Source organism: Scyliorhinus torazame, chromosome 22 (genome assembly GCF_047496885.1).
Source record: "Scyliorhinus torazame isolate Kashiwa2021f chromosome 22, sScyTor2.1, whole genome shotgun sequence".
In the NCBI taxonomy this organism is placed as follows: Eukaryota; Metazoa; Chordata; class Chondrichthyes; order Carcharhiniformes; family Scyliorhinidae; genus Scyliorhinus; species Scyliorhinus torazame.
In genome coordinates, this window is record NC_092728.1 from 71728907 (window position 1) to 71744774 (window position 15868).

At 47.8% G+C, this 15868-nt stretch overlaps 1 protein-coding gene across 1 annotated transcript; it reads right to left on the reverse strand.

The window, feature by feature from the left end:
* Positions 1-6179: 6179 nt before the first annotated feature.
* Positions 6180-12387, reverse strand: LOC140398825 (tumor necrosis factor ligand superfamily member 15-like). Its single transcript, XM_072487785.1, has 4 exons — positions 11664-12387; positions 9997-10045; positions 8913-8996; positions 6180-6855 (listed from the first exon to the last, which is right to left on the reverse strand). Exons 1-4 carry the CDS (start codon positions 11838-11840, stop codon positions 6422-6424), a joined length of 744 nt encoding a protein of 247 aa, XP_072343886.1. The 5' UTR covers positions 11841-12387; the 3' UTR covers positions 6180-6421.
* Between the last annotated feature and the right edge of the window lie 3481 nt (positions 12388-15868).

Below are 15868 nucleotides of genomic sequence, written 5' to 3' on the forward strand. Positions count from 1 at the left end.
GGCGGAGAATTGGTCGTGAGGCCAAAATCGTGGCCAGCGCCGGGCGCCTGACAGAATGCCATGTTCTGGTGCCTCGACAGCGGTGTCAATGAGTTCTACTCCACACGTACAGTAAACGCCGTGGGTGGTGGGGGTGGTGTGGGGGTGCAAGGGTGGGGGCGGAGGCGGATGTGGAGATGGTAGCGGTGGAGGTGGAGGGAGGGTATAGCGGTGGTGGTGTGGAGGGGGGGTGTGGGGGTGGTGGTGGGTGGTGGGGGGTGCGGGGGTCGTGGTGGGTGGTGGGGGTGGAGGGGGGTGCAAGGGTGGGGGCGGAGGCGGATGTGGAGATGGTAGTGGTGGAGGGGGGGTGGGGGTGGTGGTGGGTGGTGGTGGTGGAGGAGGGGTGGGGGTAGTGTGGGTGGGGGGGGTGTGCTAGTGGTGGAGGGGGTGTGGGGGTGGTGGTGGTGAAACGGGCCGGTGTGTGGGTGGTGTGGGGGGGAGTGGGGCCTGAGGATGGTGGAGGGGGTGGTGACACACGTGCCATGGGGACCAGCAACGCAGCGGGGTCTCACTTGTCGCCTGATGCTGATCTACACCTCTGTGACTTCCCTCTCCCCCTACCCACCGTTCAGGTCCAGCGCCCACTGCTCTGCGATGAGGGCCCCCCTATCATGGTTGTGAGCCAGCTTCTCAAGTGGGAGGGGGAAATACAAAATGTACATTGTTAGACAGTCAGACGCCAGCTGCGCAGGGGTTGAGTAGCTGGTGGCCTTCGTGGCCAGGGCACCCGGCCATGGTGGCCGGTATGGGTGCTGGCAAGTGGTGCAGGGCAGTGGTTCAGTCACCCTTCAAGTGGTTACGGGTGTGTGGTTCGGGGGTGAGTGCTAGGGGCACAGTGCTGCCTACTGACCCGGCCGCAGGAGGTCATGCAGTTTCTTACGGCATTGCTGGCCTGTCCTGGTCATGTTGCCCACGGCGCTCACAGCGACTCCCACCTGTGCCCAGGCCCGGTGCACAGTGGTGGGTGGCAACCTCCCCCCAATTCGGGGTAAAGGATAACCCACCTCTCCTCCACACCATCCAGCAGTGTCTCCAGTTCCGCGTCGGTGAAACTGGGTTCTGCTCTTCTTGCTGCCATCTTGTTGGCTGGGATGAGTGTGCGTGGGAGTGAAGTGGTTATATGCGGTTACAGCTTGTCGAGTGTCATTCCCAACTTCGGCGAATGAGACACTGTTTTCCATTGGAATTGGTCATGTTCCACATGGCGACAGTGCTAGCCCATTAACGGTTGATGAATTGCTCTGCGAACGGCACCAATTCTCCTGTCGTAGAATACCACCGATTCAGTCCCGGTATCATCACTTAGGGCTGGATTCTCCCATTTTGAGACTATGTCCAGAGCATTTGTCTGGTCTTATGACCCAAAAGTCGATACCGCCCCCGCACCGATGCTTCGTCCAGTGTGGGGCTAGTAGCAGCGCCACGTAAAGCCTGCTTTACCTGAAGATACGAATGGATCCACCCCTACACCCCCCTCCACCACTACCATCGTCACACCCGCCTCCACCTTCCTCCACCACCCTCACGCCCCCCCCCACACCACCCACCGTGGCCGGGCATGCGCACGGCGGCGACCTGCGGCGGCCATGCTGTACACCATGATGCCGGCTGCGCGCGGAACCGACCTGCCAGAGAGTGCCCCACTTGTAACCACTCTCGCCACCCCCGAACCAACCCCCATCAGTCTCCCATCCCCACCAAAGCCCCCCGTCCAGTGGAATGACTCCCCCCCCCCCCCCAACTGTGGCTGGACACAGTCAGCAGCCGCCTGACGAGGTCCCCGAAAACTGTGGGCTCACACGACCGACGGCATCGGGACGTCGGCCCACCAAGTGCGGAGCATTGGGGGAGGGCTTCAGGTGACGCCCTGAGGCTGTCCCAACAGCGTGCGGTGTACTCGGGGGTTGGAACATCCGACAAACCGGCGCTGCACCCGATCTTGGCATCAAAACGGATTCTCCAGCCAATCGCCGTCTGCGATTTTGGCGTGGCAATCGGAGCATCCCGCCCTTAGTTTCTGAAATGGGTAATGCCGCCATTAGGCTCTGAAATGGAGAATATCGCCCTCTGGTTTTCAATGATTGAGGTTGAGGGAGATGTATTGGGTAATATCCCAGATGGGACGTATGGGGTGGGAATGATTATTTAGCCTGTGGTTCTCACGGAGTATGAGCTCCCTGGCTGAGGTGAGGGGGAACTCCTTAACCATTGTCTTAAAGGTCGGCCAGTGAGGCACCGACCAGAAAAGGAACCCGGTAGGGATCTACCGGGAAGTGTGTGTACTTTATTGTAAATTAATCTAAGTTCTTCATTTGACTCAGTGTGGACTCCCCGTGTCCTTCTTAAAGCTTCCTTTTTCTGAACCATATAGTGCGAGGAGATCTTTTACTCTTTCACATGGGAGGGTGGGACTGGCTCAGTGCTTCCACCATCTCTGGAACCTGATCGACTATCCGTCAATGCAACTCTTCAGCAAAAATGAGCAACATTCTTCAGAGGGCAGTTCCTGTTTCAGTTTCTCCTGACTACACATCCTCGCCCCGTGTCTTGGGCTCAAAGAATCACATGCGCAGCAATTCTGAGCGAAATCATACACATTGATGTGGCATGGCTGCTCGCATTGTTGCATTGCTGATAGTATCAGGAGTAGTTTTAATTCTTGTTATCTTTTTGAGTCAATCAACACACCAAAATGGTTGACAGCACAGGCAAAATGTCCACCATCCGGAGGATTAATCCTCGAGTTTTCCCAACTTTGGCTTTATATTTAAATTGAGCACCAATGCCGTAATAAATATTCCTGCACAAAATGAGATCCACCTCCATGTACCTACACATAGTGGCAATAAAAGGGATTGTATCACGGAAGATCACAGGGATGGTGTCATATACGATTATAGTAATAGTAACAGGCACAAAGTGACTCAATAACTACTTGGATTTAAATAGTGCTTTTAATGTAGAAAAGTATCCTTAATTGCTTCTTATTCCCATTGGCCAGAGGGGCAAATGTTAATTATCTTGTGACATACCATTAATGTCATCAAGAGGAACCAAAACTGAAGATTTAGTTTTAGTATCTCCATCTGTCCACAACTCTGCAAACTGAGACTCATTCAAAAACATTACATTTACAAATCGTTTCGGAAATGTCTTGGAAATGTAGGATAGTTGTTTGTACGTCAGCCATGAGTCAGGCATCTCTGTGCAAGCAGCAAAAATTAACTTTTTCTTCTTCTTTCAGGTGTTAAAGAGCGCAAGCCCCAACAAGTTATTGATACCAATGGTCATCCACGACCCACCACCCCTTCACACCCTTACCATGTATTCACCGTACCCTCTGACGTTCCCCTCTCTGAGATTGAACGCACTGTACTCAGCAAAGAACCCGGCTTCATACACTTACACCCACACTGCAATGAATTTTGGGCTTGACACGATGCTGAACTCTTTTTCAGCCGCCTTCGTCTCTGTGCTCACTTCTTCGGGCAGGAGTCCTCCCCTCCCCCATTCAACAGATCCTTTTACCCGCCTCCAGCATTCTCCCTCCCTCTGGATCTTTTCATTCAGAACTGTTGGTGTGACATTGTCCCCGTCAGTTTCCCTGCTCCTCTCACCCACACTAATATTTCGCCTCTTGAACTGGCTGTTCTCCGCTCTCTCAGGGCCGACCCTGACTTTGTCATCAAACCCGCCAAAAATGGATGGGGCTGTTGTTGTCTGGCGTGCTGACCTCCACCTCGCAGAGGCTGAGCGGCAACTTGCAGACACTTCCTTCTACCTCCCCCTGGACCATGACCCCATCACCGAGCATCAAGACTTGTTTCCAGGACTGTCACTGACATCATCTCCTCTGGAGATCTTCCCTCCACAGTTTCCAACCTCATAATCTCCCAACACTGGACAGCCCTCTTCTACTTCCTTCCCAAAATCCACAAACATGACTGTCACGCTAGGCCCATCGTGTCAGCCTGTTCCTGCCCCACCAAACTAATTTCTTCCTATCTTGACTCTCTCCTCTTGTCCAGTCCCTTTCAACCTACATTCGTGATTCCTTCAATGCCCTACATCATATCAACAACTTCCAGTTCCTTGGCCATTACCGCCTCCTCTGGAAAATGGCGAAGAGTTTCCTGCATGTTAAAGACATATCTCGGGGTAGTTTACAAAAGGTGGTTACAAGAAAACTTTTGGAATTGATGGATAAGTTGCAGTTGAATTTATTTTCAGGGGCGAGGAAGGTAAAGATAACTGAAGCGATCGCTCAGCATTTACATTTGGAAGGAATGCCAGAAACACAGTCTGGGTCATGGCAAGAACCAGTGGAATGAGCTCAAATTCAATTACAATTGAAACAATTAGAAATGCGTCAAAGCTTTTAAAAAGGAAATTGAAATGAGGAAACTTGACATGGAAACTGAAAGATTGTCAAGGGAAGAAAGGGAAAAGGAGAGAGAGAGAATATCAATTTCATAAGTTGGAGTTAAAGCAGAAGTTGAGGAAAGTCAAGAGGGGTGCAATAACCGTTCCCACTCCAAATCCTAGTGGGGATATGTTTTAATATGTTCAAGCCTGGTCAAGGTTTGACTGAAAGGATGCTGAAGCATTTATTAATCTCTTTTGAGAAAGTTTTTAAACAATTGAATTTGTGCGGTACAGTAACATTTCCTCACAGCCTCACCAAATGCAAATAGTAGGGTTCTAGTCCATGATCTTAACCAAAATTGGGGTTCTGGTCCTGACCCATAACACCAGTCTCATTCTCTTAGGTGCACTATGTTCACTTTAGCTTCTCCCTTCCTTTTTATATATTTAAAGAAGCTCTTGCTGTCCATTTTTATATTAATTTCTGGTTTACCCTTATCTTCTCCTTCTTTATTTTTTTTGGTCATCTTTTGTTGGTTTTTAATACGTTCCCAATCCTCTGGTTTACCATTAATCTTTGGCACATTATATGTTTTTTCCTTTCAGTTTACTACTATCCTTAACTTCCTTGGTTAACGATGTTGATTTACCCCTTTCTAGAATCCTTCTTCCTCACTGGGATTTATCTTTGTTGTGTATCATGAACTATTTTCATAAATCTCTGCCATTGCTGATCAACTATCTTTTCTGCTAACCTCCTTCCCCAGTCCATCCCAGCCAACTGTGCCCTCATTCCTTAGGTTTCGCAAAGTTGTTTTATGACTCAAGTTTCTCACTCTCAAACCGAATGCTACATTATACTGTGTTCTGTTAGAACCAAAGTAACATTATACCGTGTTATAGGAACAGTATACACTGGTTTACACTGAGATTGTTTATTACCATATTCAATATAGCCAGATCCCTGGTTGGATCCACAACATATAAGAAACTGCCCCAAATGCACTCTATGTTATCTTTCTAATGGCTACTTTTGCCAATTTGATTTTCCCAATCCACATGAAAATTAAAGTCATACATGATTGATGCACTGTCCTTTTTACATGCCCTCATTATCTCCTGATTTATTCTCCATCCTAAAGTATAGCCTTTCTCAGGGGGCCTATAGACTACTCCCAGCAGTAGCGTCTTTCCGTTATTTCTTACCTCCCACCCATATGCATCCTACATATTCCAATCCAAGATCTTCGGCGGGGTTCTCCGTCCCACCAGCCGTATTTTCCGGCACGCCCCTGCCAGCAGCGGGATTCCCCATTCCCACAGCCGGCCAATGGGATTGCCCATTGTGGCCACCCCACAGGCGTCGGTCGCTGCCGGCGAAGCGGAGGATCCCGCCGACAGACAATCCCGCAGCCTTTCGTTCTATCGTACTTATTCCGTTGGTCATGGGATGAGGCCCTTAAACAGTCATCCAATAATTACTCAGCTGACGGTAGGGTAGGAAGGCCAACCATGGGCTTTCACTTCAGAACTTAATCGAATGGAAGTGAAAAGTTGGCAGCGTTAAGCCTCAGTAAATGCCCGTCCCACTCCCAATCTTGCCATCAGTGAGAGCAGAAGATTCTGCTCCATGTTAATGTTCTACTTTTAACTAGTTCTTAAAAAAGAATATGTCAATATTCTCTTTTATTGGGCCATTATTATATTTTCTATTATCAGACATGGAACAATTTGAAACATGTGAACGTGTATGGAGATAATTTTTATTATATGAGAACTAAGACCAATTCAAGTTATAATGGCAGCATTACAATTTACAAAATGATATGATAAATCACTCATTGGAGTGTAACTCAAAAACAGATATTGTGCTATTGTAGCATAAATTTCTTGTACATCTTCATTTGGAACAGTCTGTTGAACCAGACAGATTGCACCTTTAAAAAAAAACCCAGATAGACGTATGTGGATATGCATGTATACATTCCCTGACAACATAGCTACATTGGCAGCTTGCTTATTCTGAAGTACCAGGATGAAGCAAGAAAGCCCCAAAGTAAGTTTCGTGTTCACCTTCTGAAATATGGGTATACAGGTTGTCGGGAACTTTAGCATAAATATAGTCATCAGCATAAAGCTGGAAGGCTCCAGCCTGGTAGGTTGAAACCTTCAGAAAGTCATCACCTTGAGGTCTAGCATAGCTTTTCAGCAACTCCTCCGGGTAAGGGTACTGGTTGTTCTTCTTTAAAATAGCAGCAAAGAATTGCTGAGAGAGCTTGGTGCAGTCTTGTGAACATATAAAGGTCACCTGTGCATATATAAAGTAGACACCGCTAGTGGGTATCACCAAGTAGCCACCTTCATCGTACTTCATGTCAGATGTTTTGAAAGCGTGTCCACGTTTGTGTTCAAAAAGCAGATGGCCTGACGTATTCTGGATATCTGCTGCAGCTGGAAAACAGATTTGGCTTGAGTTTAGAAAAACATGAACTTACACAGAAGTAGGAAACTTGGGCGCTATTCCTCCCCCCCCCCCCCCCCCCCCACGCCGGGTGGGAAAATCTCCGGGGCGCCGCGCGAATAGCGCCACGCCGCCCTGACCCCCGCACTCGATCGTGGCCCACCAATCGGCGGGCCGGCCTCTCCCCCTCCCGAGCCTACCTCCTTCCGCGCGCGGCCCCAGAACACCGGCCCCATGTTGGTGAGGGGCCGGCGTGCGTAAGACGTTCCCCACGCATGCGCAGGATGGCGCGGCCCAACTGCGCATGCGCAGGATTGGGCTGCCCCAACTGCGCATGCGCGGGTTGGCGTGCCGCCCATTTGGCACCGTGTAAGGAGGCTGGAGCTGCGTGAACCGCTCCAGCGCCGTGCTGGCCCCCTGTGAGGGCCAGAATAGGTCGTGTCCAGGCCCTGTTCGCGCCGTCGTGAAACGCGTCAGCATTCACGACGGCGCAAACACTTGGCCTCCATATCGGAGAATCGCCCCCATGTTTTTACTTTGGTTCTGGAAGACCCAATCATGCGTGCATCAGACTTGTACAGCCAGAGACAAAACTATATCAGGGGATCTTAAAGGAAAGGATAAAACCCAGTTGCTAAGTAGGTCACGTATATGCAGGTTGGTGCCGGTGACTCTACCATTTAACAGAATGAAAATAGAACAGTCAGAAGTACATATTCCTACTCTCTTGTAGGTGCTGTAGTGTGGGTGCCCTTCCCTCGCCCCACCACCAGACTCTGATAGTCAGCTTGCAAATCCTACCGCTGCTTTGCACAGTTGCCCCAAGGAAGGGGGTAAAGATCAACAACTTTGTCTAAAAACAACCAAACTCAATCTCTTGGTTACTGTTCCATGCTGAACGCTCCCCAGACTGCTAACCTCTGCAAGCCGCATTTGTTTCCCCCATCACAACATCCGCTGCCTCAATTCCACCAGCAGAGGATTATTCTGTCCCAAGGAATATTTGGTGTTTTCAGTCTATGGAGGGCATCCTCCTCCAGGTGGGAGGGCAGAAGGGGATGTTGGAATGCAGTGAGGCCCAGTGTTGCCATGACTGCTCCTTGCTCACTCAGGTGCATCCTTCTCTTTGCTGCCTCAGCGTCCCTCGCTTCCTCCTCCTTGGCAATGCCAATGGTTTTGTTCCCCTTTAGCAACCTCGTTCCTTTTGCATTTAGTCTGAGGGATGTACCTGCTGAAGGCCACGCCTTGGCTGGTTTAGAGGGAGCGTCTACCCCCTTCTCTCCCCTACGCATCCACCCCTTCCCCGCCCCACCACCCTTCTCGCTGCTTACTGCATCCTCATACACATTGACAAACTCCTTTAGTGACAGGAATTCCACTGGGTTCCTTTTTTACAAATATTATGGTCAGGATTTTACAGCCCCTCCTGCCCAGTGGGATATTGCGATCCTGCCAAAGTAAACAGCAATTGGAGACAAGCGTAGCGGTGCCATAAAGTGGGTCAAGTATATGCTGGGGTAGGTTGATGGATTAAAGTAGCACTCTGGGTATGAAACCAGGAAAATAAACTGGGCTAGAGCGTCTACCAAGAGGCAAGCATTGTTTAAACTCAACCTCAATCTACCCCCACTCTTGCTGACACTCTGTAACCATCGATTCTGTTATCACTGATTGGGGCAGCTCCCTGTTGGATGACATGTCCTAATCTCACTTACTCAAAGCCTTTTTCAATGCATCCAATATTTGGGGGAGGGGGGAATTCTTCTGATGTTGCTTATGAATTTTAGCCTTCTGTTCTTTAAAACTGTCCTGGCAAAATCAAATAAGCTTTTCTTTACAGTTCTAACATCCCTCTATCCCACCATTTTAAAGGCCAAAAGAAAATAAAAAGGACCGTTGATCTGTTTTAGAACTAGTTGGAACACATATTTGACTTTTATTTTTCATATTTTCATTCACTTGTTATAGCTGTTGACCTAAGTTCCTCGAATTAGTTGAATGTCACTGGATCACTGTCACCCACCAGTTGGCCCTTGTAAATACTGACCTGTAAGTGCAGGAAAGTGAGCGATTGGCTTCTCTGATTTTGCCACTGAGCTCTTGAATGTATAACCTCCTGTGGTCTGAAAACCTGAAAAATATATGTTTCGACATTGAACATTTGCACAATCTCTGGACACTAATCTATTGAAAGGAACATATAGCTCTGCTTCAAAAAAATCTTTGTATTTTAACAATTATTTTCGAACAAGTGCTGCAGACTATCTCTCGGTGATACCATCTCACATCTGTGGTCAAGTTACTCTATAGCTCACGTCACTTCTGTGCTACACCTTTTTTAATAAAGTAACTAAACCACATATAATAAAATAAATGTATTTTATACCCATTGATATCAATGCAAATACAATTTAATCATTTATATTTAACCAGTTTTATTCTTTATGAACTAATGTGGAAGTATCTATGCTTTGTAAGGGTCCATACACAGGGTTTTACATAGAATAAATAACTGTTTGCATTATTTGCAAATAGGTGTGGTATAATTGCACTGAATCCTGTGCCTTCTGACCATAATTTTTTCAAAATGGAAATCAGATATGTGTTGAAGCTTATCTGATAAAATAATAATCTGGTTATTACTTACACTGCTGCAGAAGCCACAAACCCCCTGTCTTGCAATGCGCTCTCCTCTTCCTCCCCGGTACCCAATTTGTTCCTTGATGGTAAATGGAACCATAGAATAGAACCGTAGAATTCCTACAGAGCTCCTTTAATCCATCAAGCATGGAGGGGTGAGCGTCTCATTTAAATCTGCTACTTAATTCACCCAGGTAATTGGTACCAATTTTAGGGTGACGCAATGGTTAGCACTGCTGCCTACGGCGCTGAGGACCTGGGTCCGATCCCGGCCCAGAGTCACTGTCTGTGTGGAGTTTGCACATTCTCCCCTTGTCTGTGTGGGTGTCACTCCCACAACCCAAAAAAGTGCCGGTGAGGTGAATTGGTCAGACTAAATTGCCGCTTCATTGGAAGAAAAATAATTGGATACTCTAAATTTATAAAAAAATAAGAAAAAATTTGGTACCAATTTAAATATAGCTGCAATGATGGAATGTAATTTTACTTACTGGAAATTGTGATATTCTTCATCTTTGCCAGCACTTCAGTATGTATGTCCTTCAAAACAAAACGTTACATTTGTTTTAAATGATGTCTTTACTTGTCTGCAATTTTGACCATTTTTTCACAAAAGTGATTTAGGAAAGGGGCTTCGGGGCTTTTATAACCGAGTTATTTTTTTTAAAAAGATACATTTGGACATAAAGTTGATTCTCACAGTGACCAATCAGTAAATTATTTTGTCCGCATATTTTGAAGACAGCCTGTTGGAAAGCCTTTTGAACACTGTAAGTCATTGAGAGCGTGAGGGTTTTTTCATTGTGAGAATGGTTCTTAAAAGTTGGAGTACTGGTGTTAAAAATAACTTTGTGATCGGGTACAGGCAGTCAGCCACCAACAGGTTGTAAAGTGAGAGCTAACTGCCCGAAAAACTTCAGGACAGAATACAGAGGTGTTCATGAGAAGAAAAATGACACAATGCAGTGGAACCGCATCACCTGTTCTTTGTCAAAGAGCCACCCAGATTCAAAACGTTAATACCCTTCTCTCTCCACAGCTGCTGTGAAACCTGCTGAGATTGCCCAGTATTTTCTGTTTTTGTTGCAGATTCCAGCATCTGCAGTACTTTGCTTTTATCATTAGTTCTTTATTTTGTACCATTGCATGAATTAAGCTCAGTAAAAAGTCTGACAACACCAGGTTAAAGTCCAACAGGTTTGTTTCAAACACTAGCTTTCGGAGCACAGCTTCTTCCTCAGGTGTTGTAAGACTTCTCACTGCGCTCACCCCAGTCCAACGCCGGCATATCCACATCATGAATTAAGCTCTCATTGATTAAACTAAATAACTGTGATCATATCACTTGCTCTATACGTATCACCTTAATTCCCGTACCGGCTGAGGTTATTTGTGAAGGCCCGCCCTCTCAACCTTGCCCCTCACTTGAGGTGCGGTGATCCTCAGATTGCAGGGCGGCATGGTAGCACAGTGGTTAGCACTGTTGCTTCACAGCGCAAGGGTCCCAGGTTTGATTCCCGGCTTGGGTCACTGTCTGTGCGGAGTCTGCACGTTCTCCCCGTGTCTGCGTGGGTTTCCTCCGGGTACTCCGGATTCCTCCCACAAGTCCCGAAAGACGTGCTGTTAGGTCATTTGAACATTCTGAATTCTCCCTCTTTGTACCCGAACAGGCGCCGGAATGTGGCGACTCGGAGATTTTCACAGTAACTTCATTGCAGTGTTAATATAAGCCTACTTGTGATAATAAAGAATTTTTTTTTAAAATCACCACCACTCAGCTCTCCCCTTCAAAGGGGAAAACAATTATGGTCATCTGGGACTATGACCACTTTATTTTTTTTTACTGTGCAATAAAGCAACTTATTATTTAAATCATATTTCACTTCAGCCTGTATTCAAGAATTTTACAACTGGCATGAGTATCCAGTTGAAATTGCACAAGGATATTATGGTTGTATCTCCCCCTTCTGCTATTGCACAAATGGATATGAGGCAGATTGAGGAAGCTCCCTAAAAAATCTAAGTATTAAAACCAGTATCCACAGTGGCCCTGAGATGTGTGACAATTTCCTTCCTTAAATCACCAAATAATTATGCTACCGCTGTCTATGTTCTCCTTCAGTTACAGCCAAGAGATAGTATAAAATGATACACTTACCTCCTTTAGCACATTGATGTAGAAAAAGATGATGGAGCACATGGCTGCTATTGCAAGCCACTGCAGAATGATAAAAATGGTGAGAAGTAATGAGCTGCAACTGTGCTTTTTAGCCATTATGCACTTTGAGTTCCTGCACGTCAAGTCTTCTGGATCCGTAGAGGTGGGTTTCAGCATTTTGAAGACACCACTATTCACTCTTGGTGACTTCTGTCACTTTTCTGGATTGAGTCTCCAAAGGGCTTTATAAATCTAGATCAGTGTATGACGTGCTGGAACACTCCAAGTTGGACTTTACCTTCCACGAATGAGTAAATTTTCAATTGCTGAGGAGATTAGATTATCTTTAAAGATGCACCAATAGTGTCGGCAGTGGCTGTGATCTAATCTTGCTTACCTGGGCTAAATAACGCCCCCATTTTGAAAATAGTAATTTTTTTGTATTGAGGCTTTGATCTCAGCAATGTATGTTAGTGGTCTCCCTAAACTAGGAAAACTAGGGAATTTTCCGAATAGTCATAAAAAGTTTGTAATCTTTCAACATAATATGTGAAAATGAACTGAAAATCGCTTATTGTCACAAGTAGGCTTCAAATGAAGTTACTGTGAAAAGCCCCTAGTCGCCACATTCCGGCGCCTGTTCGGGGAGGCTGGTACGGGAATTGAACCGTGCTGCTGGCCTGCCTTGGTCTGCTTTAAAAGCCAGCTATTTAGCCCAGTGTGCTAAACAGCCCCTGTGAATTCTGTAGCTTGAGGTAATGTTTAGAAATATGTAATAAATAATATGAAGTATTATATTAGCAGATTTCAAGATTGTTGCATTTTTATCCAACATTAAAATAACTTTGGGCAGGGCAACACGGTGGCGCAGTGGTTAGCATTGCTGCCTCACGGCGCCGAGGTCACAGGTTCGATCCCGGACCTGGGTCACTGGCCGTGTGGAGTTTGCACATTCTCCCTGTGTTTGTGTGGGTTTCGCCCCCACAACCCAAAGATGAGCAGGATAGATGGATTGACCACACTAAATTGCCCCTTAATTGGAAAAAATGAATTGTATAGTCTAAATTTATTTTGTTAACTAAATTTGGGCGGAATTTTTCCAAAAAATGACTGTCATTTTCAGCATGAAAGTCAGTGTGTTTCCCGGTAGCAAACTTGAGCCACTTACTCAAATTTCTTTTCCCCCACATGAATCACGCTGTGTCTGAGTCGGCAGGCTTCTGATTCGCTAACCTGGGGGTCAGCTGAGTACTGTAGTCAAGGGGCTGCTGCATTTAAATGGGGCCACAGCACTCACTCTCAGTCAAGCCAGGAGGATGGTCGCTCGCAGACCTGCGCCAAGATTTTTGGAGGGGCCCCTGACAAGATTGTTGGATGCGATGGAGGAGAAGCGGGCAACCATCTACCCGCATTTTGGCAGGAGGTTGCCGAGCAACATGACAAATCCTACTTGGGAGGCTGTGCCCACAGTAATTAGAGCTAACAGTATGACCAGGAGGACAGCGGTTTAATGTCACGAAAAGGTAAATGACCTATGAGCTGCAAGGGTGAGTGTCCCATGTCTCCCCTGGGCATTCGTCCCTTTCGTCAACCCCGGGATTTCATCCTTAACCCTTTGCTACCACCTTACTGCTACCCTACATCCGTCCTCCCAGCATCATCCTCAAACCTCCCCCGGGACTTTCCTCATCAAAAATCCTTTCTGTTTACACGCTGTTCCCAAGCATGCCAGTTGTCACTGACCTCCGAATCTACAGACGTTAGGTTCACAAAGTCCCTTTGGTTGCCTGCAGAAGAAGATAGCCCATAACTGGGGTGAGAGGGGAAAAAAGGGGGGAGGGCATGCCCGAACTGCCCATTCTCACTCTCTATGAGGAAAGTGCAATGGAGCATGCAGAGGAAGGCCAGACGTGGGCTTGCGCTGACAGCGAGGTTAGCCTGTGGCAGAGAAGTGAGGAACCAATGCATCTTCTTCCAGATGACCTGTTTCAGGTGAGTTTTTATGTCCTGCATTTTACAGAGCGGCCTGCACCCACCGGCAACGGGATTCTCCGTTACCACAGTCGGCCAATGGGATTTCCCATTGAGGCCACCTCACGCCATCGGGAAACCCGCGGGCGTGGGGACCGGAGGATCCCGCCAATGGAGAATTCCGCTGCATATCCTTTGTCTTGCAGGAACATCAAAAAATTAGCCCTGGCGTAGCATGAGCAGAGCCCCCCCATCAACCCTTGACAGCATCTTGACGGAGATCTCAGGGGAGGGCACCGAAGATATGTCACCGTTATCACCCGCACCATCCACCGTCGCAGAGACACACACACCTCAGCGAGCGATCTCAGCAGACAGGCTTCTGGGTCACTATCTGGTGAGCATGACAGTACTTCCGATGCACATCAGGTGGTGACAGGAACATCTCAGGGATCGGAAGGTTGGAGATCTACTGGATCCCAGCTGTGCCGCAGCCAGGTGCCGTGCCTCTGGATGGGTTCCTCCTTCAGCTGCTAGAGATGCAAAGGCAGAGCCAGGAACACCAGGAGGGGGAGTAAGTGACATTCCTGCTACTGCAAGGCCATTTGGAGGAGTCCCAAAGCCTTCAGGCACGGGAGAAGTTGCCGGTGTTGCGTGGCACCCAGGACTACACTGCAAGGGTCGTGTCTGCAGTGGAATGTCTGGGCAGGATGTCCAAGCCATGAGTGCCATAGTCCAAAGCATGGCTCAGTCTCTGAGGACCATGGCTGACGGCCCCGAGAGCATGGCCTAGATACAGACATCCATTGTTGAGGGACTTCAGGGCTTGGTCCAAACACAGGCTACCATTGGTGAGAGTTTCAACACCATGCTGCAGACAATGGTAGGCGTCCAGGACTGGCAGTGCCAAGTGACACAGAGGCTTCTGGAGGTCACTACAGCTGCCCGTTCGTACCATCAGGGGCCTTCCACCAGTTCCCAGCCCTTCTGAATTCCCCCTTCCTGACACCGGTGCATCTCAAGGACAGCAGACAAAATGGGTGACATGGCTAAACCAGAGGCACCCAAAAGTTGGCCGGGTCCCGGCCAACTAGAGGACACCCACCATGAGTATCTCAGATTTCAGGGCACGGAAGGCAGCAGGTCACCTCCACCTCTGTTGTGCATCCTGGTGACCCACATAAGATTAAGGAGTTAGAGGTGCGCAGAGCGGACACTGGTGAAGTTAAGCACGGGTAGCTTGTGTGCAATTAAGGTATTACTGTCACTATTCACCAAATAAAACTATTTTTTGCTCTTCAAACCCTTAATGCATCTGTCTTTGACCCATATCCTACTTGGAAACGTCATCTCCCCATCTCAACTCAGCTCCTCCTACAGGCCCTCCTAGTAATTCCAGCAGGGACACCAATGATGCCATCCGTGACAGAAATCCTGGAATGACAGTGCCACCATTCCGTGAAACCTTCACCTTTCCCCTTCCCCCCCTCTTAGAGCAATGAGGCAAAGGCACGAGACCCTGACCCTCACTCAGACATACTTTTTCAATCGTTCATGGGATGTGGGCTTCGCTGGCTGGACCAGCATTTATTGCCCATACCCGAGGGCAGTTAGCAGTCAACCAGATTGCCATGGGTCTGGAATCACATGTAGGCCAGACCAGGTAAGGACAACAGAATTCCTTCCCGAAAGGACATTAGTGAACCAAGTGGGTTTTTACGACAATGGTTTCCTGGTCACCTTTCGACTTTTAATTCCAGAATTTTAATTGAATTCAAATTTCACCATCCGCCATGGCGGGATTCGTACCTGGGACTCCAGAGAATGACTCTGGGTCTCTGGATTACTATCCAGCGACAATACCACTGTCTCCCCTGGGAGTCAGTGCAGTCAGCAAACAGACAGGAGTCAGACGTTTCATAGAATTGCAATGCAGAAGTAGGCCATTCGGCCTATCGAGTCTGCACCGGCTCTTGGAAAGAGCACCCTACCCAAGGTCCACACCTCCACCCTATCCCCATAACACAATAACCCCACCCAACACTAAGGGCAAGTTTGGACATCAAGGGGCAATTTATCATGGCCAATCCACCTAACCTGCACATCTTTGGACTGTGGGAGGAAACCGGAGCACCCGGAGGAAACCCACGCACACACGGGGAGGACGTGCAGACTCCGCACAGACAGTGACCCAAGCCGGAATCGAACCTGGGACCCTGGAGCTGTGAAGCAAT